General features: G+C 35.0%; 5 protein-coding genes across 7 annotated transcripts; 2 read left to right on the forward strand and 3 right to left on the reverse strand.

Annotated features, from left to right (window-relative positions):
• Positions 1-86: 86 nt before the first annotated feature.
• Positions 87-2545, reverse strand: LOC143635511 (serine/threonine/tyrosine-protein kinase HT1-like). Its single transcript, XM_077103332.1, has 3 exons — positions 1481-2545; positions 878-1333; positions 87-399 (listed from the first exon to the last, which is right to left on the reverse strand). The coding sequence occupies exons 1-3, from the start codon at positions 1907-1909 to the stop codon at positions 148-150; spliced, it is 1137 nt and encodes a 378-aa protein (XP_076959447.1). The 5' UTR covers positions 1910-2545; the 3' UTR covers positions 87-147.
• A 927-nt stretch (positions 2546-3472) lies between these two features.
• LOC143635440 (mediator of RNA polymerase II transcription subunit 11) lies at positions 3473-4389 on the reverse strand. Its single transcript, XM_077103276.1, has 3 exons — positions 4286-4389; positions 4096-4212; positions 3473-3719 (listed from the first exon to the last, which is right to left on the reverse strand). Exons 1-3 carry the CDS (start codon positions 4337-4339, stop codon positions 3543-3545), a joined length of 348 nt encoding a protein of 115 aa, XP_076959391.1. The 5' UTR covers positions 4340-4389; the 3' UTR covers positions 3473-3542.
• A 2617-nt stretch (positions 4390-7006) lies between these two features.
• Positions 7007-9946, reverse strand: LOC143635513 (phosphatidate cytidylyltransferase 1-like). Of its 3 annotated transcripts, none has more exons than XM_077103335.1 (11): positions 9862-9946; positions 9184-9268; positions 8857-9101; positions 8627-8778; positions 8257-8555; positions 8116-8163; positions 7946-8032; positions 7738-7866; positions 7591-7647; positions 7372-7455; positions 7007-7284 (listed from the first exon to the last, which is right to left on the reverse strand). In XM_077103335.1, the coding sequence occupies exons 1-11, from the start codon at positions 9924-9926 to the stop codon at positions 7198-7200; spliced, it is 1338 nt and encodes a 445-aa protein (XP_076959450.1). In that variant the 5' UTR covers positions 9927-9946; the 3' UTR covers positions 7007-7197. The 3 variants fall into 3 exon arrangements, with proteins under 3 accessions (XP_076959450.1, XP_076959451.1, XP_076959449.1); XM_077103336.1 differs by having other exon boundaries at positions 7958-8032; positions 8857-9104; XM_077103334.1 differs by having other exon boundaries at positions 8857-9104.
• A 10261-nt stretch (positions 9947-20207) lies between these two features.
• On the forward strand, positions 20208-23331 carry LOC143635514 (tonoplast dicarboxylate transporter-like). The gene is made up of 4 exons (XM_077103337.1): positions 20208-20706; positions 21689-22198; positions 22436-23045; positions 23133-23331. Exons 1-4 carry the CDS (start codon positions 20299-20301, stop codon positions 23171-23173), a joined length of 1569 nt encoding a protein of 522 aa, XP_076959452.1. The 5' UTR covers positions 20208-20298; the 3' UTR covers positions 23174-23331.
• A 1573-nt stretch (positions 23332-24904) lies between these two features.
• On the forward strand, positions 24905-27908 carry LOC143635515 (putative MO25-like protein At5g47540). The gene is made up of 11 exons (XM_077103338.1): positions 24905-25149; positions 25317-25478; positions 25573-25691; positions 26056-26130; positions 26394-26487; positions 26739-26798; positions 26994-27062; positions 27191-27289; positions 27365-27409; positions 27477-27579; positions 27647-27908. The coding sequence occupies exons 1-11, from the start codon at positions 25027-25029 to the stop codon at positions 27718-27720; spliced, it is 1023 nt and encodes a 340-aa protein (XP_076959453.1). The 5' UTR covers positions 24905-25026; the 3' UTR covers positions 27721-27908.
• Positions 27909-27974: the final 66 nt, after the last annotated feature.

Genomic DNA, 27974 nt, shown 5'->3' on the forward strand with positions numbered 1-27974 from the left:
CATGAAAGAAACTATATACAACTCATCAATAAAATAGAAAATAATGTTACCGCCCAACTACTTAATTAAATTAATTAGTATAGCTGTGAAATAAAATAGAATGGAACGAAAAAGAAAAAATAACAACACTGTAACGTAGGAATTAGGCTAGGCATGTACAGGTATTGAATTAGAGTTGGTAGCCACACAACATTTCAAACGATCAAGTATTACGTTTTTGTTGATAAGTCCCGAGTGAAGTGTGAGTGGGAGGCCTTCCCTCACACATTCATCATACTTTTCCAAAGCCTGCACGATCTCCGTGAAATCTGGACGCTTTGATGGTTCCGCTGCCCAACATTGCTTGATAAGGTGCGCAAGGGCAGGTTGGCAACTTGCAGGGACCGGAGGTCGTTCATTCTGCATGCATATATGTATATATAATCAGCGATGTATATATGACAAATAGATGCTGCATATATATATAACTAGCTTAGAACCCATGTGTTATATGCGGTGGAAAATGTCACTACATAAAAGTTTCTAAATCTTTATTACATCTTATAGGCGAAAAAAATGTATTACATATACTAAGGTTTTTAAAATATTTTAAATAGAATGTAAAATTAATATACAATTGGGTTTTAAAAATACATTAATTATTTAATTTAATTTGTCTTTCATTTACTATTTGATTGAAATCAAAAGTTACATCATAAAATTTCAAAGTTTATTAAATTAAGATATAATTTAATATAAATGTATTATATTAGTATAATTAATATTTTCTTTAAAAATAAATCATTAATTATTAAAAAGTGAGAGGTATTATGGAAGCGAAAAGTGACATAATTGATATATTATTTATTATACAATATAGATGTAGTTTAAGGCGTACCTTTTCAGCTACGGCAAATGCGGCTTGTACCGGAGTCATCCCTTGAAACGGGAGCAAAGAAGTGGTAAGCTCCCAAAGCACAATCCCAAAACTATAGACGTCCACTTTACGAGTATAAGGTTTCTCCTTCACCATCTCAGGAGCCATCCAACGATAAGTCCCCATATTTCCTTTGGATTCCTGTGTCTGTGTCTCAAGACATGATGTCCCAAAATCAGCCACCTTCACTCTCATCTCATCATTTAGGAGCAAGTTATTTGACTTTAGGTCTCTATGAACCACCCCTTGCGAATGAAGGTATTCCATTCCCCGCGATATGTCTAGAGCAAGCCTCAAAACGGTCTCTGTTGAGAGAGAGTATGGTTCTTTCTTGTTTAAGTACATTCTCAGGGTTCCTTGTGACATATACTCCGTTATGATACAATAAACAGGTGGCTTTTTACATGCTGCTATGAACTACATATTAGATTATAAAGTGTAATTAGACAAATGTTAAGAGAGTATTTATATATGTAATGAAATATTCCTATAGCTAGCATCAAACTAATGCATGCATGCATGCTATAAAATTAAAGTTTATAAAAGTTGGAGTTAACGAATTACCTGCACTATGTTGGGATGATAGAGCCTAGAAAGCAAAGCAACTTCTGACTTGAACTGTTGTTCAAGCATGGCCCTTGTCTCTTCTTTATGGGTAGGGATCCTGACCATCTTGACAGCCACAGCCCTCTGCTTGTAAATCCCTCTATAGATCCGACTGTGAGCGCCCGAAGCAAACTTGTTCCCTATGAAAAGTTGTGAAAGATCAGCAGTCCACTCTTCTTGATCTTCCTTGGCAACTTCCCATGTCTCGACGTTTTCTGAGTCCAAAATCATCGACCACGATTCAAGACTGTCAAATCTTTTTCTCTCCATGTTTTCCATCTCGGTTTTCCATGGGGCTTTCGATGAAGAAGAAGCTGATGGGTATGGAATGGGTTTCTCCTTTCTCTTGAATCTAAAAGCTGGTAGTTTGAAACAAGATATACCCATTTTGATTCGCGCTAGCTAGCTATATTAATATAATTATTATAACAAAAGAGGTAGAGGTAAGTACTACTTTAATGTGATGATCAAGATCAAGAGGGTGTGTGGATTGGATTTTGAGGGAAGAGGACATGATGGTGATGAATTAATTCAGAATAGCAAAGTGTGGATATGATCATGGATGAACAACCGAAACAATATTGAAAGATACGCATGATCATGCATGCATCAAAACTAAGCTAGCTAGAGAGAAAAATTATTATAACTAATTTACCTCCAACCAAAGGAACACAGCAAGCAAGTAGTTGCATGCAATAAAGGAAAAGGAGAAGAACCCATGATAAATATAGGTAAGCACGAGTTAGTCCAAAAAGAAAAGAAAATATGCATCCATCCATCCATCTTATATAAGATTAATTAATTAAGATTTATTATTTTAATTTCATCAAAAAAAAAAAAGGAAGTGGCTTTTTGTTTGTGGGATGCCCATGTAATGTAACTTTATGATCAAGAAAAAAAGTTTGAATAATATTTTGAAGAAGATGGAGTGAGAGTCTCGTGAATTCTCGGTTCATACAAAAATTAATTAAAGCTAAGAAGAAACTAAAAAGAGATTCAATGCTTTTTCCCTTGGCTTTTAATTATGTCACACACACCCATACAATGCATTTCAGGACTTAATAACATTGGTGCTCCAATCAACAATCAAGTCAATAAATTAGTTTATTGTAATTTTTATAATTAATTAAACAAACAAATGATTTTTTAATTTGCAATGTTAATTTTCTAGTTAACAATGTTTTTTTTAAATGTTGACATTACATGTAATGCTTATAGTGTAGGCATGATTAGGCTGCTTGTGAAAAAACGCCCCAAGGCGTTTTCAACTTTTCATGCCATGTTAACGCCTGAAACAACACCCCCCTCCAAGCAAAGGGGAGGTATTAAAGGACATTAACGCCTTGAATGCAAAATCTAATGGGGTCCATCCTCAAATGCACCAATCAAAGTTTTTTTTTGTTTTTTTGTTTTTTTTTTAACTTTATCTCTAGTTCGCCTACAAAGTGATGGTTAAAGGATGAGTTAGTTAATATCCTTTGTCTACATGGTAATAATTACCATGGCGGAACATTATGCGCTTTTTAGTTAGCCTACAATACATAGACAACATGATTAACGCAATAATCTCATCAAAAGTTGGAAATAGTACAAATATGCTATCACTATAGTTCAAATCTTTGAAGACCATACTATGTTAGGGGTTTTCAAAGGAGATTTGTGTCTGCAAGTCATCTACAATCTTATTATTACTTTTGAATGGTACTTAATTGATACAATGTTTGATTATAAGGGTGGCACAAGTACATCCAATCTATCTCACCCATCCTGCAACTTCTCTCCACAACATCAGCGCGTCACATCACATGTTCTATAGAACCGAGAGCAAGATTTCTCGAGTGGACTTCAAACGATGGACCATTTGAATAGTATGAAAATAATAAACATTACATTACAAGGCTCAAACACATGATTTAGTAGTTTATATAAAATTATAGCAGATTCCAAAAGTAAGAGAAATGTTATTTATAGCAAGCAAAGAGTTAATCATACAATCAAAAGATAAAAATAAAGAGTCAACTCAAGTTGTTTGATGGTATTGGTCGATTGTTTCTTTCATCCCGTCCAGTTTGTCAATAACATATTCAAGTTTCTTGCAAGAGATTTCATTTGATATTCTTGCAATGTAATCGCATTTCTCAAACGGACGGTATTCGCAGGCGCTCTTGATTTCTTCCCTGAGGGTGACTTGTATATCCTGCATTCAAAGAAACAAACAAATAAATAGAATCCTACCTACAGGAAGAGAAACAGAGATGATTGAAAGTATTAGCCCCTGTGTTGTTCAGTGGTTTACTTTAATGTTGTTGCCTGATTGAATAGAATGTAAATATATATGATTTGTCTGCAATTGCTTTTTCAGTGGATATCATATTGATTGATTAATGTTGGAGTGGATAATAGTTAGTCAGAGTCTGCAGCTGGTAATTTAAGTTTTAACCAGGCTACTTCCTTGTTCAGCAGAATTAGAATTAGAATTATAACAATAGTTATGTTTTGGGTTTAATAATCATCAGAAGTAGTTTTCAAAATTTCTGTCTGTATAATTAAGAGTTACTAGTAATAATTAATACCTTGATTAATTGCATGAACTCGCTGCAGTGATTGTTGACGAATTCCTTCCGGGGTCCGTTAGGGTTAGAGAACTCTTCCATCACTCCACCGGCCAGTTCCAGAACTCGAACAATTCTCTACTGACACAGAGAATCAATACAATCCATATGTATATTATTATCAATCCGAATGAATAAATTCATCAATTACCTTTTCAACCGTTTGGAGACGTAGCAAAGAGGCATTTTGGGTGTGTGAATCCATCTCTCTCTAGGAAGAAGGATACAAAAACACAAACTGAAGCTGGAGACTGAGGTCGGATCTAGGTTACGGAAGGAAGGAATTGGGGTTTTTAATAAATAATAAAGAGCTCGGGTTCTCGACTGCACCCCTACTTGTTGGGTTTGGTTGATAAGAATAGATCCAATTCAACAACTTTTTTATAACAACAAATAAAATGCATTAATATAATTAAAGGTCTAAGCCACAAAAAAGTTATATTAATGCATGTTGGGAAAGATCTATCTATTCTAATAAAAAACTACAACTTTTATAACGTGTCAAGCTTTAATTAAATTTTCAATATATGGTCCTTATTTTTAAGTCATTTCAATATATGAATCAAAGTTTATATTTATTAAATGTAAATACTAACTAATTCATTCATTAACTTTAATTGTGAAATAAGGAAATATTAAAATTGAAGTTGCAAATTTGTTAGAAATAAGGAAATTCGGTTCAGGTTTGGGTTAGTATTTTCTTGGGCTCGAGTTTCTCGGGTCGGGTTAACTTGGGTTCGAGTACAGGTTTTCTTGGGTTGGGTTTTAGGTTACGGGTACAAATGACAGTCCTACTTCCAACTATTATATATAAGAATCACTACCTTTACTTTATGCAACTTTAAATCTTCTAAAATTTTTCTAACAAAGAATAATCACTATTATTTGAACATGGTTATAAGGTTAGTATGTATTTGTCATTTTCCGGACAATTACATTCATATGAATGAAACAAATCATTTTGTTATAGTTTAATTTTCGGTTTTTATGTTGTTTGATTATACAATATTTAATTGTAAAATATAAAATCAATTAAAACTTTTTCATACACAAAATATTAATGACAACAAATTTATCATGATCAATCAATTTCAAATTTTAAATATTATAAGGATGATTATAACATCAAAGTGTATGTAATATGATTTTTAGGATAATCTTGTTTTGTTTTTTTTATAAACATGGGCAGGTGTTCTCAAATGATATAATATTAATTGATTAAAATCTATGATATTTTATGTGTATGAATATTTTTTTAATAGTTTCATGGATATATTATCATTTATCTAGAGTTGGTATGTATTTGGAGAACATTTTTTGTCACACGTACAGCAATATGTGGCTATATCAAGAGTTATAAACTGTTACCTTATTATGAGTTACAAGCAAACATGAATTAAATATTTTGATTTTTGATAAACAATGTATACCTACTAATACAATCACAAATGTCGTGTAAAAGGAAGTTTTTTTTACTTGTTTGTAACATATTTGTGTAATCTTAGTTATCTAATTTCTGTAATTTTAATGTTAATTGTAATTATGTTAACAATATATGATCAATTTGTTGAATGTATTTCACTTAATGGTTAAAGTTTAAATTTTTCATCAATTACCCGTGTAATACACGGGCCTCAAACTAGTTTTATTATAAACTGTTAGCCATATCGCCCCAACATGCCTTTGTCGTCGGCTTGTGTTTGCAAAATAATAATATTTTATGATGTGATGAGGCAATATTGAGCTACAAACAACTACACCCTAAAATGGAAATTGTTTTTCTTGCTGACGTGACGTCACGTTTCAAAAATCGCCCCCGAATGTAGTCCATCCACTATACATAACCTTAATATAAAGTTTAGTTGATTTAAACTGTTAATATATGTTGGAAAGTTTTGTTATAAACTTTTATATAAACAGTTAATCCGTTAATATATATAACTTTATACCAAAACTTTCCAGCATATTTACGAATATTGGATTGGTTTTGGTTTGTTTGATTAGCTGAATCATATAAATCGATTGTCAAGAAAATCATAATAGTTTCTAAGTTGGTTAGGTTATTTCAACTCATTGTATTTTTAATTTTTTTTCTAAAGAGTTCAGCGGGTCGTGCACAGTAACTCAACGACGCCGATGAACGATATTTTATTTTCAGTAGGATCGGTTTTGCCATTCAAAAGGGGGTGGTGGCGCAGCTTGTTGCCCGCTAATTACATGCCTCTTTATCGTAATTGGATCATTTTATTTGAAATATATTTGATTTTTTTCTTCCCTTTGATTATTTAGCTTTTCTACTCCGTCTAACAGAAAAAATGTCTCATCACAAATATTATTTATATCGCTTTGGTTTTGGATGAAAGGAGAACTTCGCTATTAAGGATGCATGAGTAGGAGCAATTCCAAGATTAGTTAAGACGAGAGTTGTGTTCAGTGGCAACTTAGCTGTTTGTTTGTTGTCCTTCTACCTTCTATTTTGATGTAAACTTGCAAGAAAAGGTTTATATATCATAGGAAAGGATAATGAGTTTATCACTTCCTTGGTATAAATAAATATGCAATATGCAATTAGAATATAATTTTGATTCATTTGACAACTTTTTTTAATCATAAATTATGGCACAACCAATTAATACCATTATCTGCTAGGATTTAGAACTAAATCATGGTCTGTTCTTATTAGTATATACAATGATTTATTTAAACTTTCATATTAACGTAATCTTATTTATTAAAATTGCTATGAACTTTCTGGTATATGTTGTCTTTCGGATATTATGTCAAATTTAGTTTTCCAAATAGTTAACTTGGCATTTTTCTGTCTTCTAGAAATAAATGATTGTTTTGTGAAAGTAGAAAGATGATGTGTAACTCCATGGTGTATATTCGCAATACAATCTTGAAGATGAGTGTTTATGGGAATGACATTCTGATACAAAAGACGGCTGCATCTTAATTTTAAAAGAGATGGGAGGGGGTTAAAGGAGTAATCCTATCTACTATAGTCTAGATACCTATATCATATATTATATATGTATATGCTACACAAAAACTCTTGCTGTTTCACCAAACTGACTGCCTAACTTGAATGATTTCTCCAAGGTTTGTGTACAATGCTCTTTGTTCCTCGTATGTTAGATTCGTTATGATCTGAAACATTATAATAAATAACATCAGGATTTAGAAATGCATGTTTACTCTCAAGTAACATACATACATACATACATACATACATACCTGGTCGAAAATCATCCCAACTGATACACTTTGTGCCAAGATAAACGACTGATGGTAAATGTATGCAAACACGGCCATCACCATCTGCACCATGCATTAGTCAAATGATTATTTTCACCACATAAGCAAACACTCTGTTCCACGGGTCATTTTCCGATGATGGCAAATTGACAAATAATGAAATAAGTAACTTGTTTGAAATAAGTGTCAAAAACATACCTGACAGTCCATTCTGTCTGTCAATCCGCCATGTCCAGGAATACTATCCCCAAAATCCTACAGCAAAATTAAATAATTTAAAGTAAGAGCTCGTGCAAATTGGCATGAATGACGAAGCTTAAAAGATAAAGTAAGAAGATGTTGCACCTTGATCTTGAATGCTCTTTTAAAACCACTAGCAAAGAAGCCTCCGAAAGGTGCGATAAGTGAAGAAAAAAGTCCAAGAGCCAACGCGTGCCACTGCACAGGCAAAACTTCTAATTCTTTCCATGGAAACTGCAAACCAAAGACAATGAGTTTCAACTTAAAATGCATGTGTAGGCAGACACGCATATATTATATTAAAGTTACCCACCCATTCAGGAAGCCATCCAGGTAAAGTAACGTTCTCGGGGGTGAACAGTGGGCCAGGGTCGCATTGAAGCCAACCAGTTGATAGGTCCTGCACCACAATCCTTATTCTTCAACTTAATGTCTCAAACAATAATACTAGTTAATACAAATACGATAATGAAGATGATGGACCTTTCTAGGACACGTTAACCATTGAAAGCGGCCTAAATAGTTAGCAAGCTGCAGATGACCGCAAGACGTTGTCATATCATAATAGCAATTCTTTTTATATAAAAAAAAAAGAAAAGAAAAGATATGATGAATTGTACTGACCAGGAAGGCGGATATAATGGTAGTAACCGATGCTCCAATAAAGCCTTCCCAGGTCTTCTTTGGGGATAACTTGATCAACGGTGTTTTCCCAAAGAAGAAGCCAAAAATGTAGGCAGTAATATCATTGATCACGATAAGTGACGCAGGAAGAAGAAACCAGAACATCCCTTCAAAGATATTGGCTACTGTGAAAGAGGACTGCGTGAACACCACAATAAGGATCATGTGTGTCCATGCATACTGCCCAAACTGATACTTGTACATCTTCTGCTTCAATGACAGAATGAACCACACGAAACCTGAACCATTTCAAATAATTATGCACATCTGCTTTTCAAGTTTTACTAGGATAATAATAATACCAACGGACCTGCTATATACAAGAAATAACAGGTAACCATATGATATCTGATAAGGTTGGCCACAATTTTATACAAAAACTTGTCTGATGCCACCGTATTCACAAGCCGCTGACTAAGAATGCGACCATATACAAATAGCATTGCTGTGAAGAAGAAATGCCTGAAGAAATCAAATCAACAACAATTACATCAACAAAAACATATGTTTTTTAAATAAAATAAAAACATTGTTTGTTACCAATTTAAATTCCTAAATCCGGGGAGTTTTTTGTCTTCGTTTGATTTTTTGAGTAGAGAAAATAGCTCTTTTGCCATGAAAATTTGGATGATGACAACCATGGCCCATATATAAAGATGCCCCATGTAGACAACAAATATAAAACCACCAATCATCCAAATACTTGAATACGCCCGAATCATCATTGACCTGTACTTATTTTGATCATTTACCAGCAACTTCTTTCCATTGGCCTCTACTGGAACCTGCTATTTAAAAGACAGACAGACATAAAGACCTTGGCAATCAAGAACAAATTAAATGCTTAATTATGTCAACTACAGTTACCTCATTTGAACCCTTATGCCGTCGAGTTCGTCCAGCATGTGTAAGTTGAACAGTCCTACCATTCTCCTTTATCATGGTCCCACTTCTAATGAAAAAAACAAAACAAAACAAAACATGCCATTGAAGTATTAAGTGGCTCTCAGCAATATAGGCATCAAAATCACATATTAATTACCATTTCACTCAATTCTCTAAACCTGCTTATGTGTGTCAACAACCAATCATTTTCTATTGGTAGGTGCCAACTGCCACCCATAATTAATATGTGTTGTATGGGTTTCTGGTTCACATGTGTTAGATTTATGGATCAAATATTACCAAAAGAAAAAAGTTGTATTTGTTTGGCACATATATATGTTAATCAAGTGAGCATGTTTCAATAAGCAATGGACATACAAGCATGCATATTAAATGTAAGAAAGAATCACAAATAAAAGGCACAGAGTGTTTAAAAATTTCAATACAAAATCATAAACTATATCCCTAAACAATTAAAAAAAAGTCTCTTTAATTTACAAAATCACAACTCTCCAGAAACTAACTATAAGTCTTCACAAGACCCTAAGCGTTAAATTACATAAACCATAAACATAAGAAGACTGAATTAACATGAACAAAAGAAAGATTCAGTCAGTTATATGAAATTAACGAACGAGCAAGAGAAGCAAGGAAACCAACCTAGCAGTCAAATCTGAATCACTCTGTCTGTCTTCAACACTTGCAGACTGACTTAATGCACACATGCCTTGCCTGTCTTCTGTTATTATATATATATATGCATCGTGTCCATAATCACAAAAACAATATTAATAATAATATGTGCTCCTAAAAACTTTAAAAGTAACGAGAGAATGATTCATCATTAGTCCAAAAGTTTAAAAAGTATTACATTTCAAACCTTCAAGTTTTGATAGCTGCACTTGCATATCTTTGTAGGTACGTTTTTACTTGTAAGGATTTGTCTAATATTTCAAGCTTAACAAACAATTACATGTTATTTAATTTGGCTGCAAAATTAATACTTTTTTATTTTTCTTTTCAAGCGGCAACTTTCTTAAAACACGGCTAGCTAACAAGATGCTAGATCCACCAACAAAATTACACGACCAACTACCATTTACTTAATGGATATACGTACGTTTTAAAAACATGTCATATTCAACTTGTCAATCAATTTACCAATTATGTAATTTGTTTATAACTTTATTACTACTTGTTTATGACTTAACGGCTCATTTATAAAATCATTGCAATTCACCTAATTAACCATAATCCCTTTCGGGCTATATGATTTGACAAATAAATATATAGAATGAATACGAGTTTATTAATTTTATACCGAACCATCAACTGAAAACCGGTTAATTTAAAATTCTACGTACATAGAGTTGGTCCCAACAATGTCGATCTATATTGAATTTTGGCATTACATAAATATTTGTTAACTTTGATCTCATCTAAAAATTAAGTATAATTATATGATGAAATAAAAGATTGGTGATGATTGGTCACGGTTTTTATATGGCAAATAAATGTTTTGGACAATAAAATGTTAGTTAGGAATAAAAAGAGTATGGTCAAAGGATGCGGGCGACAAAAAGAAAACAAAACAAAGAGTGGGCGAAGTCGAAGTTTAGTTTCGTTTTCTTTCTACCAATTTCACCCTTTATCTTTCCTAACTTGTAACCTATGCCCACCCTTTATAATCAATTTAATTCCAAAACATTTTTTTTTGGAGGGGGGGGGGGGGGGGGTTCCTTAAATTATTAAAAGGTGAACCCATGTAAAATTGTGATTTCATTTTACTCCTATAGCTATATCATAAATCACTACATTATAAACATAGTTATATGAATATCCAAAAATGATATATGGATTTCATGGGAAAGATGTCCTAACTTAGTAGTAATGGTAGTTGTAAACTAAGATGTCCTAACTTAGTAGTAATGGTAGTTGTAATGGTAGTCATTCTTTTACAACGAACGAAAAGGTAAGGTAATGTTCTTTTCCTTTATCTTCACGGGTTTAACATCAAATATTGAGAGGTTGGGCACTCACTTTACTAGTGAGAGGTAGGGAGTTCAAACCTCACTATCACCAATTTATATGGGAGATATGAGGGATGACCCTGGCTTGCCAGGGTTCGAGTACTGATCTCACTCGGTTTTACCGGCTCCTCGCTGTCGTGTCATTTGGCGGGCGCGGGGTTCGGGTTTTATCCGGTGAATCCCTCAATAGGTGGACAGCTAGGGGCTCCGTCCGTCCGGACTAGTGGCCGACTCGGCTACCTTTAGCCAATAGGGGCCGCGTACGGAATACCCGGCGTTACTTAGTTGGTCGTTCAAAAAAAAACATCAAATATTGAACTATTAAAGTTGTTTTAGTTAATAATTTTCAATTAGAAGAGTTTTATTTTATTTTTTAAAAAAAAAATTTATGTACAAAAGTCTCTTTTAATTCAAAACTACACTATCATTTTGTAAAAAGAAAGGATATATGATGATTACGTGAATGGTTTTTTTTAATCAAATTGTAATATTGATTAATTTTGATATTAACATTGGGGTACTTGAATAAAAAGCTTAAGTGGCATAATCACATTAATTACAAAATATAAATAAAATTAGTTGTTATATATATATATATATATATATATATATATATATATATATATATATATATATTTAACGGCTAAATGTTGCCCTCTATAGGGATTGAACCATCGACCTTCTATTTCACATCATAACCACCTTATTAAAAAAAAGTTGTATAAGGTCCAACCGTAAATGATAGACTTGACTTGTTGGCATAATATTTACCTATTTTAATAAACGAAAATAACTAGGACACCTGTCATTTCAATATTCATTTTTAGCATAATTTTTCCGCTCAAACTATTTTCTATTTTAATGAAAAAATATTTATGTTAGTGTAATCATATTGTTATTTCTGTTGCGTATATTACAAGGACCAAAAATACATATTGATCGATCTAATGTCGATCAACAAGTCACAGATTTATAAAATTAACTTATATACCGCAACTAGCGGGACACGATGTATGAGTTAACCCAACCTAGCTAGCTAATAGGCATATGGGTAGTTGGGTCATCTATTAAAACGGATTCCTTGACGTTCCACATAACGTACACAGTTGGATCACCAATTGAACAAGTTGATCGATGCTAGCTAAATCAAGATCATGACGTACAACGTCCATATATATATATATAGCCTTTTCACAACTTACACAGTTAAAAAGAGAAACGACTAATTTAATTTTATATGTGATTACCTGTTTTTCTTTTACTTTTACTTTTGCTGCTTTTGTAATCCTAGCTAGTAGTTGAATTGTAAACCTAAGGATGAGCATCAACATTAATTTATGTTGTTCAACTGCAATGCACCATGGTTTAAAAAATAAAACAAGCTATTTGCCTTTTAAGAACAAAGTGAATGAAACATGGAATCATTTGAAAATTTTACATCATAACTAAAGTTCTTCACTTGCATTATACATCACTCCACCTCTAAATGTTGTTGCTCATATATCTATTTATTTTAATGTAAGTACAACCATCTGCGGAAGTGTTTCAGCAACATGGAGATCCTGCATTTCATACCTGACACGTACACAAAAATATTCATTAACTTTGTTCAAAATTCAAAAGACCAGAGCTCTTCAGACTTGCACTGAACAAGCACCCCATATATATGCTCCTTCACCCGTACGCCATGATCAATGTTTGCAATAAAATCATCCTTGGAACCTTCCCCTTTAGCTGATCATGTTGGTAATGGTAATGGTATATAATCCTTCAGCTCCAGATTCCTCACTGGGAAGTTAATTGACGTCACACAACAACAACTCAACAAGTAAGCACAACTCCAATCACATACTAATAATAATCATAATAAGAAACAAAAGCCCCTCTCACCATGAGTTGGATTTTTGTCGACAAAGAAATTATTCTCTGTGAAGAATAAGATATTCACCATGATTCATTAATTGTAGAACAACCAGCATTCATCAACATTTTCCATTTTCCTTTTTCCTATTCCATCTATTACATTTAAGAACAGATTTTCAATTTCAATAAAATCAAATGGCATACTTGTACCATATACTAGAAGAAAAATGGGATGTTTAGTAACGTGATTGATGAATAAAGATGGATCAGAAATGGTTGGCGTGAAACCGACCGATAGAAGATATGATTTCAGTTCATCATACCAAGCACATGATGCTTGTCGAAGACCATATATGGCCTTCTTTAATTTGCAGACACGGTTTGGAAGAGAAGGATCGACAAAGCCGGGAGGTTGAGACATATAAACATTTTCGGTTAAGGTTCCTTGGAGAAAAGCATTGTTAATATCGAGTTAGCGAAGACACCAATTTTGGGATGTGGCTAAGGAAAGAATGAGATGAAGAGTGGCGGGTTTGATAACTGGACTAAAGATTTCGACATAGTCTAAACCTGGACGTTGGTGGAAACCTTTGGCTACAAGACGAGCCTTTAGACGATCAACGGTTGAATCCAGTTTGAATTTTGTTCAAAAGACCCATTTACAACCAACAAGGTTGGGTGCGGATTCGGGCGGGACAAGAGACCATGTTTGATTGTGTTGAAGAGCGTTAAATTCATCTTGCATTGCTTGACGCCAACGAGGACTTTTTAGAGCTTGTGTGATTGCGGTGGGTTCGTTGGGGTGAGTAGAGGTGGCATTATAGAGGACAAATGTGCCATTATGGTATTTAGGATTGGGTTTGCGTTTTTTGCGGGTGTGAGGAGGTGAAATGGGAGTTTCAATGTGTGTATCTGGAGTAGGGGAATGTTGGTCAGATTGTATAGAGTTAGTGGGTGAATTGAGTGGTGTGTTAATTGTGTTTGTGGACGTGTGGGTTGGGGAAGTAGATGGGCTAAGGGAGTTTGTGGTTGTGGTGGTTTTATTAGTTAAAGAGTAAGAATTTTCTGAGTAAGGTGAGATGGGTTCAGGTGACCGATTAGGATCAGGTGAATGGGGTTGCTCACCAAAAGTTGGAGTGGTGGGGTCAGGATTGGGGTGTAGAGTAACAATAAGAGGTGACCAATCATCTAGATTAGGAGGGGGTGGTGTGGAAGTTTGTGAGAGAGATTCATAGGGAAATTGAGTTTCCACAAAGTGAACATGTCGGGATACATATACTTTGTTCGTTTGTGGCTCAAGAAGGTAATATGCGCTTTGAGTGGATGAGTACCCTACAAAAACACAAGGCTTGGATTTTGGTTGTAGTTTATGAGAGTTGTACGGACGTAACCAAGGATAAGAGACACACCCAAAGCTTCGGAGTTTATCATAATTTGGTAAATTCTTGAATAAACGAAGGTATGGGGAATCATTTTTGAGAGTTGAAGTGGGCAATCTATTTATTAGGTTGGTGGCAGTTGTGAGAGCAAATGACCAAAATATGAGTGGCATTTTGGCATGAGATAGAAGGGTTAGGCCGGTTTCGACGATGTCGACGTTCGGCATATCCGTTATGCTCAGGTGTATGTGGTGGAGAAGTGAGGTGAGATATTCCACAAGACGCAAGATGGGAAGAAAGTTTGATGTATTCACACCCGTTATCCGAGAATAATTGCTTTATTTTGCATTGAAAATAATTTTCGACAAGACGTTGAAAACTAATAAATGTAATAAGTGAATCGGATTTCTTTTTAAGTGGGTAGATCCAAGTGTATTTGGTATAGTGGTCTACAAATATTATGTAATATTTGTAACCGTCAAAGGAAGGAACCGGGGATGACCAAACACCCGAAAATAATATTTGTAATGGTGCATTAGAAGTTATAGACGAAACGTGAAAAGGAAGCTTATGGCTTTTATTAACGCAACAAGAAACACACGAGTCATTAAAACAAGAAATCGAAGAAACAATAGAAGATAAATATTGTAGAACTTGTGAATGCGGGTGTCCAAGCCGGTGATGCCTCAATAATGAATATTTTTCTGAACATAAAAAACTGATGGTGGTGATTTAGGACGAAGCTCGTAGATCCCGAATTAGTTGTTCCCCGGAGGAGCGGGAGGTGGGATTTGCGATCCTTGACAACAAAATTAAGAGAAAAAAATTGTATTAGTATATTGTTGTCAATGCATTAGCAAGTTATGAATATAATTTTACGAGAGATAGATGGGACGCATAAGACATTATTTAAAACAAAAGATACGGTGTCGAAGTGAAATGTTAAGGAGCCAATATGAGTGATATTAAGAGACGAACCATCTCCAATGAGGAGTTTTTGGGTGATATCATTTGTAATGTGGTGTGAGGCACCACTATCAAATAACCATGGGCGGTTGTCACGAGTCTGTGTACCTGGAACTTGCATCATACGGGCTTGTGGGGGGTTGTGTTGGGTACCTTTGGGTAGAGGAGGCAGACCAATATTTGGATACATCTTCTTAATTGCATAACACGAGGTAAGGGAATGACCTTGTTTGAAGCAGAACTGACACTTGCCAAGGAAGGGACGATCGCTTGTAGCGGGTTGATTGTTATTGTTAACTGACAATTTAAGTTATTCTAAGGGTGGTGGGGATATGATGCTCTTTTTATTTTTTTAAATTACCCTAGAAATAGGTGTGCCAAAATAGATAGATGTTTGGCACATTTAATAATTAGTAAAACAAAGGTACTAGGTTTTGTAAGCGGGTTGTGACACCCAGAATTGGTAATACAAAAGGAAATGAAGGGGGTGACGGTGATACCCAGAATTAATGACTCGCACATTGTTTTAATGACAATATGATCAAACGATTCGTAATCATTCGTGCTTGCTGGACAAAAGAATGCACTACTCATGTTCTTAGCACAAGTGTTTTTACCTTATATAACATTTGGATTCAACATAATGGCATCGAGAAGATCACAAGGGTTTACGTCGATGAACAACTAGAAAATACTTCACCAACTCCATCTATGCTGAAAACACTAACTGGTTAATACAACCTAGATAATCAAGAAAATAGTTGACCAGGTTTACTATCTCCACTAGAACCCTAATATAGCTAAACTATAGTGGATCATAACTGTTAAATACATTCCTGACCCCAAGAGTTCGTTGACAACAATCTTACTAGCTTGGTGTTTGGGCTGGCGGCACTAGTCGCGTATTTAGGTCCTTATTTATATAAGAACAAATTGGTAGGTCGTTTGCAATCAAATTTCTATAAGCCGCCTTAGGAAAGGTGGATAGGTATGGTTTATCAGGGCATCTTGTCGAAGGATAATGTGAAGGCCATCGTGAATGGGTATCAAGGTTAACAAATTGAAGAGGTAGGTCCCAGCAGAGCCCAGTTGGACCCACAGGACTCACTTTGAAGAGAGACGTCTGCGCAGAAACCAACTGGATCCGCAGGACCCACCATGCTCAGAGACGTGACGTCTTTATGCGCAGTACGCAAGCTGTTCCCGCAGGAAATGCCTCCCAATGGTGAAGTACTCCGCCTGTTCCCGCAGCTGCGGATACAAGCCATCAGGGAAGGCCACCCGCGCAGCAAGGCTACACGCACAAGGCACTTAGCTCTCAATAATTCAGTAGTCACCTGAAGGAATGAGCAAAGCCGGGAACAATCCCGCACAAAGGCGGGAGGGGGAATACTCCCGCCCAAATGAGCCAGTCCGTACGATACTGGAAGATCTTTTGTACTGTACCTGACGAGGTATGGGCAAAAGATCTGACCAGAGATACGACAGCCCATTGACAACAGTATGGCGAGCAGCATGCTCTTGTACTGTATGTCACTATTAGCCGCTACCTACTCACCAACTCCTGTCATACCACGTGCATAGCCTGCAGTTGGTGGAAAAGGAATAGTACACAGCAGGCCTGGTCACTGTCAGCCGCTGCCTACCCACCAACTACCAGCATGGCACGTGCGTAGGCCACAGTTGGTAGAACAGGAATACTATTCAACCGGCTATACCCTTTTGGAAACCTACCTTCGGCTATAAATACCCCAAATGGTATGATCATCTCATCTTATCTTGTATCTTACATCTTATACCTGATATCTGCTCTAGCAATCTCTTAATATACACTTATATTCAAGAGCAATCTAGTCTGATTCTCACGCCGGAGGGTGGTCACAAGGAGGTACCCCCCCCTTCTCAGTGACGAGCTCACGGTGTCTGTTTTGCAGGTTATCAGAAGAACCATCTTTGCCGGGTCTAACCCCTCGAGGGAAACATCTATTTAACCCCCAGATTATCCGTAATCTGCCCGGGGTCAATTAGTGTTTCTTCACAAATTTATTTTTATATTTCGAATATATTTAAATGTTAAAATATACTTTTAAAATAAATAGAAATCTTATATTAAAAATTAAAGTATTTAGAAATAATAATAAAAAACTTAAAAGTAAAAAAACATCAACGAATAAAAACAAAAACAAAAACATACATTAAATGATAGATAAAACTTAAAACTAACCTCAAATGTTACGTTTTTTCTTGATTTTTCCACATAACGCGATGCGGGTATATTCATTGTGTCCAGATCAATGCTCGATCGATTTGTCATTAGAATGTTTATTCTCTTGGTTAAACAAAATTTCATCCATTTTCTCATTAAATCTATTAATAGATGTCGAATTTTTGACAAAAAATCTCACATTCGCTCGTTGACCTTGTCGACAACTGGTTCTTCCACTTTGCCTCTCGCCTTCTTTTGACCAGTTGGCCGCGACAACTCGTTAATTTCGTCCACCGGATTACTAGGCACTTCATCATTCGAGTCATCGAATTTGATGTGGATGCTTGTATGCTCGTCGGAAGCTGATGTGGTGTAGTCCCCGAAATTTAGGTTTTCATCCTTTTAAGGGTGAACCGGTTAGATCCATTTTGGCTCACGTCTAACAACATCGCACACATACTCATACCTAAAAGCATGAGCCGTGTCTTCCTATAACTCTTTTTTTGTATGTGGCTCATGACTTGATCGTCAGACCATCCACTTCTCTTTTCTTATCTGTTGCAGTTGGATAACTTACAAACTTATTAAACGGACATGTCATCACGTGCCAATGCGACTTTAAATATTCAATGGATTGAGGGGTGTAACCGATTTCATTACAAAATACTTATGCACCTGAGCCTAGAAATCATGGCTTTTTTTGCTGTTACCGGTGTTCAAGTCAACGGAGATATCAATGTAAGCACATGCTAGAAGTGTTAATAAAAACAAAAAAGATAAAAAGTGTCAATAACCAGTTTTAAACTTGTGACCTACAACTAAACAACACACAGTTTTACTACTAACAATAATTATTTTTGTTTATAACCCGCAAAATAAATATACATCTATATATAATTTTTCTTTTAGAAAAATAAATGAATTAAAGGTCTTAATTAAGTATGAGTTTAAAGATGCATCTTCATTAAGACCGGCCCATGAGCTGGCCCTGCACAACATGAACATTGTGGGTGCTTTAGAGCATCAACAACAACAAACTCATATAAATCGTCACATAATCGTCACATCATATTTCAAACTTTTCTCAAAAACCTTACTTTCTTCCATAACAACAAACTTCCACAAACCCAATAAAAAAATTATATGTGTGTACGTGTATATATATAATACTAGAGAGGTGCCCGCGCGATGCAATGGGTGTTTGAACCTGTTAATCACATACAAATATAAGTGTTTATGGTTCGGTTAAAACCTTGAAATCGTTTAAATTGGTCATTGGTTTGTCTTCTTTTTTCTTTTTCTTTTTTACTTTCGGTTTGTTGGTCGGTTTCAAAATTTTCAAAACGTAGTGAACGGTTGGTTCGCGGTTTATATCTGCAACCGGCCATATAAAACCAGAAAAGACTGTAAATTAACCTAATTGCAATATGATTCCTTTTGTAATCTTTGTTGTTATTATTTCACGTATTAAATCTTCCATTAATATTTACCCTTTATGTGGCTAAAATTATCATTTTTTTATTTATGATCATCTCAAGTATCATATTATGTTAGTTTTTAGTTAAAAGTGATAGTACATTTAAATTATTATTTTAAACTAAGTTTATTATTAAAGATTAAACTGTGAAACTAAACTGGAACCAGTTTAACTTAAAAAAAATCATCAAAACTGATACTGAACACCCCTACGTAACATATTAATTTATTTAAAATGAAAAAAAATTACAACAAAATCATATCCAAATTAAAGAAAATAAAATGCTCATTTTTATGGTGCAATTTTTTTATAAAAATATTAACGTATGAAAAGGTTATAGTCGTTTAAAAATCATGGGTGGGAAGTTAGTTTACAAGTTAAATTAAAAACATAATATGGTAAAAGATGAGGGGTCAAACTTGTAAGTTGAATGGATTGTATTTAAAAGACATGTTTACCATTACTAACACATGTACCTCATGCATTAAGTGTTGTAAATTACTTAAAAATGAGTGTCTTAATTTGTCTTTGTTTGGTGTATTATATATAGTATAGATATATGTGTGTATGTGAGAGATGCCACCTCACCTAGTTCTTTGCAAGTTTGTAAAGACAAACTCGTCTTCATGGACTTAACTCTACAACAAGAAAGTTTGTGTCCTTCAAATTTATATATTGCCACTTAGATTCAGATTTAGGGAACCAAAGCATATTGTAAATGCTCTTAGTGTTGGAAGAAACTAGATACCATTTACATGGCTATAATAATATACTAATAATATACAAAAATATGAAAGAAACACGTCTTGATCACATGATTTATTATGGCTACAATTTAATGATACAGGGGTCATGATGTAATCGATTATTATTAGTACCCCTGGCCCTAGTTCTCTAAATAATTTCTTTCATCCACATATCACCACCACAAGTTCAGATTTTTTCTTTAATAAGAAAAATAATAAATAAATTGAAAGGGCTATAGCGTCGATCTGCCGAGTCCACGTCCCATAGCCATGTGCATATACATGCATATCATTCACTACAACAGTTGATGAACACCAACCGAATCGCCTAGGTTAATTTGTTTCTATATAAACCTAGCTTAAAAGTCTCTCATCCATCTAATATATCATCATCGTTAAATATAATACAATTCATTCATTCATTCATTCGATGGACCAACACACACACACAAACACCACGACCACCCCCCTCCTCCCCTTACACGCCTCCGAAACCTCAATCAAATCCATTTTCACACTAAAAACATTGTTCGTCTTGTTGGGTCCCTTGTTATGCGCCCTTATCTGTCTCTTCGTCAAGGTGGATGGGCCCTCTCCCACCACCAGCCGGAACATGCTGGGCGTCCTGGCCTGGGTGTTCGCCTGGTGGCTCACCGAGGCCGTCCCCATGCCCATAACCTCCATGTCCCCGCTCTTCCTCTTCCCTCTTTTCGGGATAGCTGCCGCAGATGACGTGGCAAGGGCTTACATGGATGATGTCATCTCCCTTGTTCTTGGAAGCTTTATTCTTGCTCTTGCTGTTGAGCATTACAACATTCATAGAAGATTAGCCTTGAATGTGAGCATGCAAGCACCCATATTTATAATTTAGTCTAATTTAATTCATCAATTTAGCTACTTTGTTTTTAAATATAATTTCATATAAAAAATGTTCATATATATGGATTGAATTCTATTAACAAGGACACTAAATCATTTTTGTATAGACTTAAAATGTATAGATATATAATTTCTTTTATCTATATAACATAATGACTAATTTGTTGTTGTTGGGATGTCCATCTTATCCAGTAATTTGTCGTTGTCTTTTTTTCGGATAAGTCATGTCAAATAATTGTGCTAAACAAATCATGTAATTTTTCCACGTATTAGTTTGTAAGTGGTCGGACATAATCTATCATTATCTGAATGAGTTTACTTGCTAACGTTAACACAAATATTCGTTCTCTGTTTGGTATTATATAATTAATTACATAGTATTATTTTGCTTCTTTTGTCCAATTCCAATTAGCTTAGTGACACCTAAGCATTTTAATATGTTACACCCTTTTGTTGATAGCTACTTAGCTAGCGTGACTCGACACGTTGTCTACTACCATCTTTCTCATTCAACTACTGTTTTATATCCAATCAAATAATTACATATATACCATAAATTATTTGTGTCTTAATTTATAGTAATTTTTTTATTTAGTTAGTTTAAATATTATTTATCCTTTCTAGAGTAGTGATAGAAAGTCTAGGTTTCTCAATGAAAACCATGTTTCCCCACAAACAATATTTTGGAGGGGATATGAGTAACTCAATGAAGAAAGACCGTGATCTTTGTGATCTCTAGTTCGATCATGAGGTTGTCCAAACTTATCATTGACGGGCTCTGTACAGATGGTTGGGCCAGCTTGCTGTTGCATGTTGACATTGGGTCCCTTGTACTCAATTCTATATTTGTTTACAGTTAAAAAAAAGTTTAAATATTATTTTCAATTTGTTATTACAATAATAAAAGAACTGTTGATGGATACGTGTGGTGTGGGTTGCAGATAACACTGGTGTTTTGTGGAGATCCTCTAAACCCACAGCTCCTTCTTTTGGGCATCTGTGCCACGACAGCATTTGTCAGCATGTGGATGCACAACACGCCCACCACCGTCATGATGATGCCGGTGGCCACCGGGATCCTCCAGCGGCTTCCGTCGAGTGGCGAGGCAAGCAAGTTCTGCAAAGCGGTTGTCCTTGGGGTCATATACTCGTCAGCGATCGGCGGAATGAGCACGCTGACCGGCACAGGTGTCAACCTCATACTGGTCGGCATGTGGAAGAGCTATTTCCCAGAAGCCCAGCCCTTGAGCTTCAGCACTTGGTTCTTCTTCGGCTTCCCCATGGCCCTCTTGCTCTTCATTGCTTTGTGGCTCATTCTTTGTCTTGTCTATTGCCCAAGAGGCTCCGGTCAGACTCTTTCCGCTTATTTGGATAAGACTCATATACGGAGGGAGCTTGATGTGTTAGGTCCAATGGCTTTTGCTGAAAAAATGATCTTGACTGTCTTCTCGGTACGTAACCCATTGCAATGCAACTTATTAATATTGATACATTGTATACATGATTAATTACAGTGACGCTTCTAAAAGAAAAGTTAAAGTTAAAGGGATCTATGGCGCGACATATCAAACGAAGTTGAAAAAGATTGCACTAATAATATTCGCCAGCAAAGTTGAGGGGTAGTGGGGCCGGGCTACCCCTCAACCTATGCTAGTCTGATTAATTAATTAAGTTTATTTGTTGTGCAGGTGTTAATTGTTTTATGGATGACTCGAAGCATCACCGACGATATACCTGGATGGGGAAGCTTATTTAACGATCGTGTTGGGGATGGAACGGTTAGCGTAATGATGGCGACTCTGCTCTTCATAATCCCTAACAAGAAACAACAAGGAGAGAAGTTGATGGATTGGAACAAATGCAACAAGTTACCATGGAACATCGTCTTATTACTCGGTGCGGGTCTTGCCATCGCAGAGGGAGTGAGAACAAGTGGTGTGGCAGACGTGCTATCCAGGTCACTCGACTTTCTGGGGAAGACGCCATACCTGGCGGTTGCGCCAGCGGTGTGTGTGATAAGCGGGATGCTGACGGAGTTGATTACATCAAACAACGCCACCACCACCATCATGGTTCCGCTGCTCATCCAAATCGCTAAGAATATTAATGTCCATCCGCTCCTACTTATGGTTCCTGGAGCCATTGGAGCGCAGTTTGCTTTCTTGCTTCCCACCGCAACGCCTTCAAATGTCATAGGATTAACCACTGGTCGTATCGATGTCGTAGATATGCTCAAGACCGGATTCCCTTTAAAAATTGCTGGAACTCTTGTGTTGTCAATGTTGATGCCCACTCTTGGTACGTACTTAAAGCTATCCATCTAACTAATTAATCCACTCATACATGCATCATATTAATTATAATTAATATATAATTGGCATGCAGGAGCCCTTGTCTTTGTAAGCCTCGAGACTGGACAACACTGAATGAAGCCAACGTCCATTTTTCTTAATTATATATGTCCAAAAGATTAATTCTCTTTTTTTTCTATGTATTTTTATACATTTTCTTTTATCCATAAGCCTTATATATATAGCAAGGTGACTTCTGTAATATAATATCTGGTATATATTTTCAGTTCTTATAGTCCCAACAAACCTGAAAGAATGGAAATTGAAGTTTAAGCGCTCGCGGTTAGAAATTAATCATTTGGATTAGGTGCACATAGGAATTGTTTAGTATTGACTGAGAACAATGTGGACAAAAAAAAGAAAAGAAAAGTACCACCAGACAAATTGAATGAACATAAACGAAAGTTAAAAGCAGGAACATAGATTTTAAGTTTTTGGGTTAAAAAAATAATTTCGTAATGTCACTTTATTTAAAATTTAAAAAAAAAACTCGATAGCCTATTATCCAGGTAAAATATTTATGATTGGAACAAAAAAAAAACTTTAGTAACCTGATTGAAACAATATATTTTATGAGTGACTTAATTAGAAAAATTTCAAAACTTAGTTACTAGGTATATACATAGAGTAATCCATATCCCAAACTGGTTAAAATGGTTGAAATTTAGGGGAAAAAATATATGAACCATTGTACAATATCATTAAACTTTTTTCTTTCAAAACAATGGACAACCCAATGCTTAAAAACGAATTGTGAGTCTTCACACATATCACGGAAGACAATATATTCATCAAGGATTCAAATTTTAGAGAGAGCATATTATTGTTACTTGAATATGCAATTTCCTCTGTAATACTTTAGAATGGTGTTTGGGAATGAGTTTATTGACTTATGGATTTTAAAAAGGCAAAAGTTAAATAGTGTTTGACATTAATAAAAAATGTTTCTTAATTTGGTCGTTTTAAAATGGAGAGAGGTTTTTTCAAAAGACATAATAAAACAGAGTGTGCTTATCATACACCACTCCTAAAGGAGATTGTGCAGGCATGTATGGGTTGTATAGAACTATACTGGTCATATAGGTCAAACGTGACTGACAAGTGTACGGAGGGGACATAAAAACAGCCTTTTCAGGTCCTATACGACCTGCATAGCCTTATATGACATAAAAGTCTTCAACAAATCATGTCATATATGGCCCGTATAACCTTAAACGGGCCATATAGGCCAAATTTGGTGTGTGAAGATCGTATGAACATCCTATATTCCTATGTCTAAGAAGCTGACTTTTTAAATTGCTTTTGCCTTTTTGAACATAAAATTACTAATTTATCCTTACTCATACACTAAGAATCACTACATTTTTCTCTGTTGTTTAATTAAATTTTTATATATTTTTTCATCATCTTTTTTTTTTCTTCTTTACTCACAACCACTTTCAACAAATATTTTTTTATTAGAGATATGTTAGATCTTCATAAGACTACTACAATGGGTAAAACCGAGAAGGATGTTTATCACGGGATTGTAATTATTTCTTGTTAAAGTATTTGGTACAATAATAGATCGAAAAATAGATTGGTCAAAGTGGTATAAATTTCTATTTAAATAGTTTGTCTATATTTTTTTGGCGGGGATTCTCTCCGGTTTGTGAAGGTTGCGATTTTAATGTTTTTATTGTTTATAAAAGTATACAGTTGAGGGGAAAAAAGAGTGAATGTATTAAAAGAAATAATAAAATAATAAGAGGTAAAAACAAACATCCATCCATCCATCTAGTTCCCAAGATCCAGCAGCGAAAGAGATAGAGAGCGAGCAAACTCTATGTCTCTATTATTATTATTATTATTATTATTATTATTATTATTATCCACAGACAGACAGAAAGAAAGATATAGGCTCCAATCAATCAATTAATCAATCGGGCATGAAAGGACTTTTCAAGTCAAAACCCAAGACGCCGGTTGACATCGTCCGTCAGACTAGGGATCTTCTCATTTTTGCAGACTCCAATCCGGATACTCGTGAAAAAACCAAACGCGAAGAAAAGGTATTATTATTATTATCATTCATAGATAGATAGATCGTATTCTATTGTGATTCATTCTATTCAATTAATTAATTAGGTTAGGTTATATTATTATTCAATTCAATCTTATTAGTTAGGACTTAGGAGGGGCATTTGATCTGATATATATATCTGATTGTGATGTTTAGTTTGCTACTTTGAGTAAGCTTCTCCGTGAGCTCAAGCAAATTCTCTATGGAAACAGTGAAGCCGAGCCCGTCTCTGAAGCTTGTGCTCAGCTCACTCAAGAGTTCTTCAAAGACAACACTTTCCGCTTGCTCATTGTCTGTCTCCCCAAACTCAACTTAGAAGTAACCAACCCTTCCTTCCTTCTATATTATTATTCATTCTTATTCTTATTATACTATACTGCTAAAATAACAATAACAACTTCTTCTACGCTAGGCTCGCAAGGATGCTACTCAAATTGTCGCTAACCTCCAACGCCAGCAGGTTCAATCTAGGTTGATCGCCTGCGATTATTTGGAGGCTAATATCGATCTTATGGATATCTTGGTATCAGGGTAACACTACTTTCTCTTTTAATTACCAATTACATACTTAAAGGCTGGCCGCATGCTCCTTTGGATTTCTTATTTGGAAACATGTGATATGATTAACAACGATATCTATGTGAATGCTTTTCCGTTACCATGAATGTGCGTGTATTTTAATAAGGGGCCGTGTGAACACGTTTATTGGGACTGTTTTTATAACACCCTCATCCAAACAATAGTGATCGATCATACGATTTCTATTTAAAGTCTGATAGGCAATCGGGGTCATGTTTATCTAGACGGAGCTTTCTAAGGAAGCAGAAAGACTTGTTTCCACTTCTCCCCGCTCCTAAATCCCATGCTTCAAGTTTAATTTATTTTGTTTCTCTAGTTACGAGGATCCAGACATGGCGTTACATTATGGTGCAATGCTGAGGGAATGCATACGCCATCAAAGTGTTGCTAGGTGAGTTCCATAATTTTTGCTATGAAATTGTTTTACTCATACTTGTAGTGATGAAACTTCATATATTTTTCTAGAAATTTGAAAAAGGTTTAAGAGTCAATAACAAAATTCATTAGAATATACATAATGTGTTTTTTTGGTTGTAATTTTTTATATTTGTTTTTATTTTTGGGTGCATTGGAAGTCATCGGTTCAAATCCTCCTTCGATACAACATTTCTTGTGGCATGTGACACTTATTTGCTTCATTCTTTGAGTTTTTAGGTATGTATTGGAGTCAGAGCATATGAAGAAGTTCTTTGATTACATTCAACTTCCAAATTTTGATATTGCCGCTGACGCAGCAGCAACATTCAAGGTTAAGACTACTAAGCATTTATATTCTGGATAAGCTTTACTCTTAGAACTTAGCCTTTGATCCGTCTATTGATGGACACGATATTCTTCAAATGAATATCAACAATACTGCTAATCAAAATTGCCATTGCTGATTTTTACTTTTGATTAACACTCTTCTTATTCATAATGATCTGGGTTATTTGAATTCAATATTATTAGCTGAAGCAGTACCACAAGTTTGAATCTTAAATGTTATCATTTTTGTTGCAGGAACTCTTGACACGACACAAGTCAACAGTTGCTGAGTTTCTTTCCAAAAACTATGACTGGGTGGGTAACACTCATCCTTGCGCATTTTTAATATTTGTAAAAAGGATGCAAGTGTTCAAAATGACATTCATATTAGAATGAAGAGGATTACATGAAAAGAGAAACATATTGTGATATGATGCTTGGTCTAGGTTTTTCAATAAGCTGGATTTATTATTTTTAACTTCTTGAACATATGTTTGTTTCTCTTGCCAGTTTTTTGCTGAATACAACTCAAAGCTTCTGGAGTCACCCAATTACATAACCAGAAGACAAGCTATCAAGGTGATAATAATAATAATAATAATAATAATAATAATAATAATAATAATAATAATAATAATAATAATAATAATAATATGCATATGGAATTGCTGGCTTATCTGATAGCTTATTATATACTTGCCTTGCAGCTTTTGGGAGATATCTTGTTAGATCGTTCCAACTCTGCTGTGATGACACGGTATGCAAGTTCCAGGGACAACTTGAGGATCTTGATGAACCTTCTGAGAGTGCGTACATTTCTTACTTATTACAAGACACTGTGCTAAAACATCATATCTCATAGGTTGTAAAATTTTGTGCAGGAGTCAAGCAAGAGCATTCAGATAGAAGCATTTCATGTTTTTAAGGTAGGTACACAGTTAACTTTATTATTATTGTTGGGAAAAATTTTAAGAGATGTGTTCCTGTTGGCAGTTATTTGCAGCAAACCAGAATAAGCCAGCTGACATCATTGGCATACTTGTTGAGAACAGGAGCAAGCTTCTGCGACTGTTTGCTGAATTTAAGCCAGACAAAGGTTAGCAAAGTTATTAAGAAAAAGAAAAAGTATGAATGAACTGTGGTTAACGAGGTTTGCATTGCAGAGGATGAACAATTTGAGGCTGACAAAGCACAAGTGGTTAGAGAAATCGCGGGGCTTGAACCAAGAGAGAATTGAGAATTGCCGCAAATTATGACATTACTGTTTTTATTATTACTGCTCTTCTTTTGTCTTAAGTAGTAGCATGTGAAATAAATATGGCAATTTGCAGATGGGTGTAAAGTAACTGACAGTTTATGTTTGAATTTGTAGTGAAAAACTATGTTTTGAACAAATCAACCTATAATTTATAATCAAAGAATTACATTTGAGTTATAAATTAAAGTTATATTGCACTTAAATATGCGTCGCTAAGTTGGCCTATGAGAGTC

Source organism: Bidens hawaiensis, unplaced genomic scaffold (assembly GCF_021521415.1).
Source record: "Bidens hawaiensis isolate Kalapana, Puna unplaced genomic scaffold, B.hawaiensis_p1.1 tig00007515_1, whole genome shotgun sequence".
Lineage (NCBI taxonomy): Eukaryota > Viridiplantae > Streptophyta > Magnoliopsida > Asterales > Asteraceae > Bidens > Bidens hawaiensis.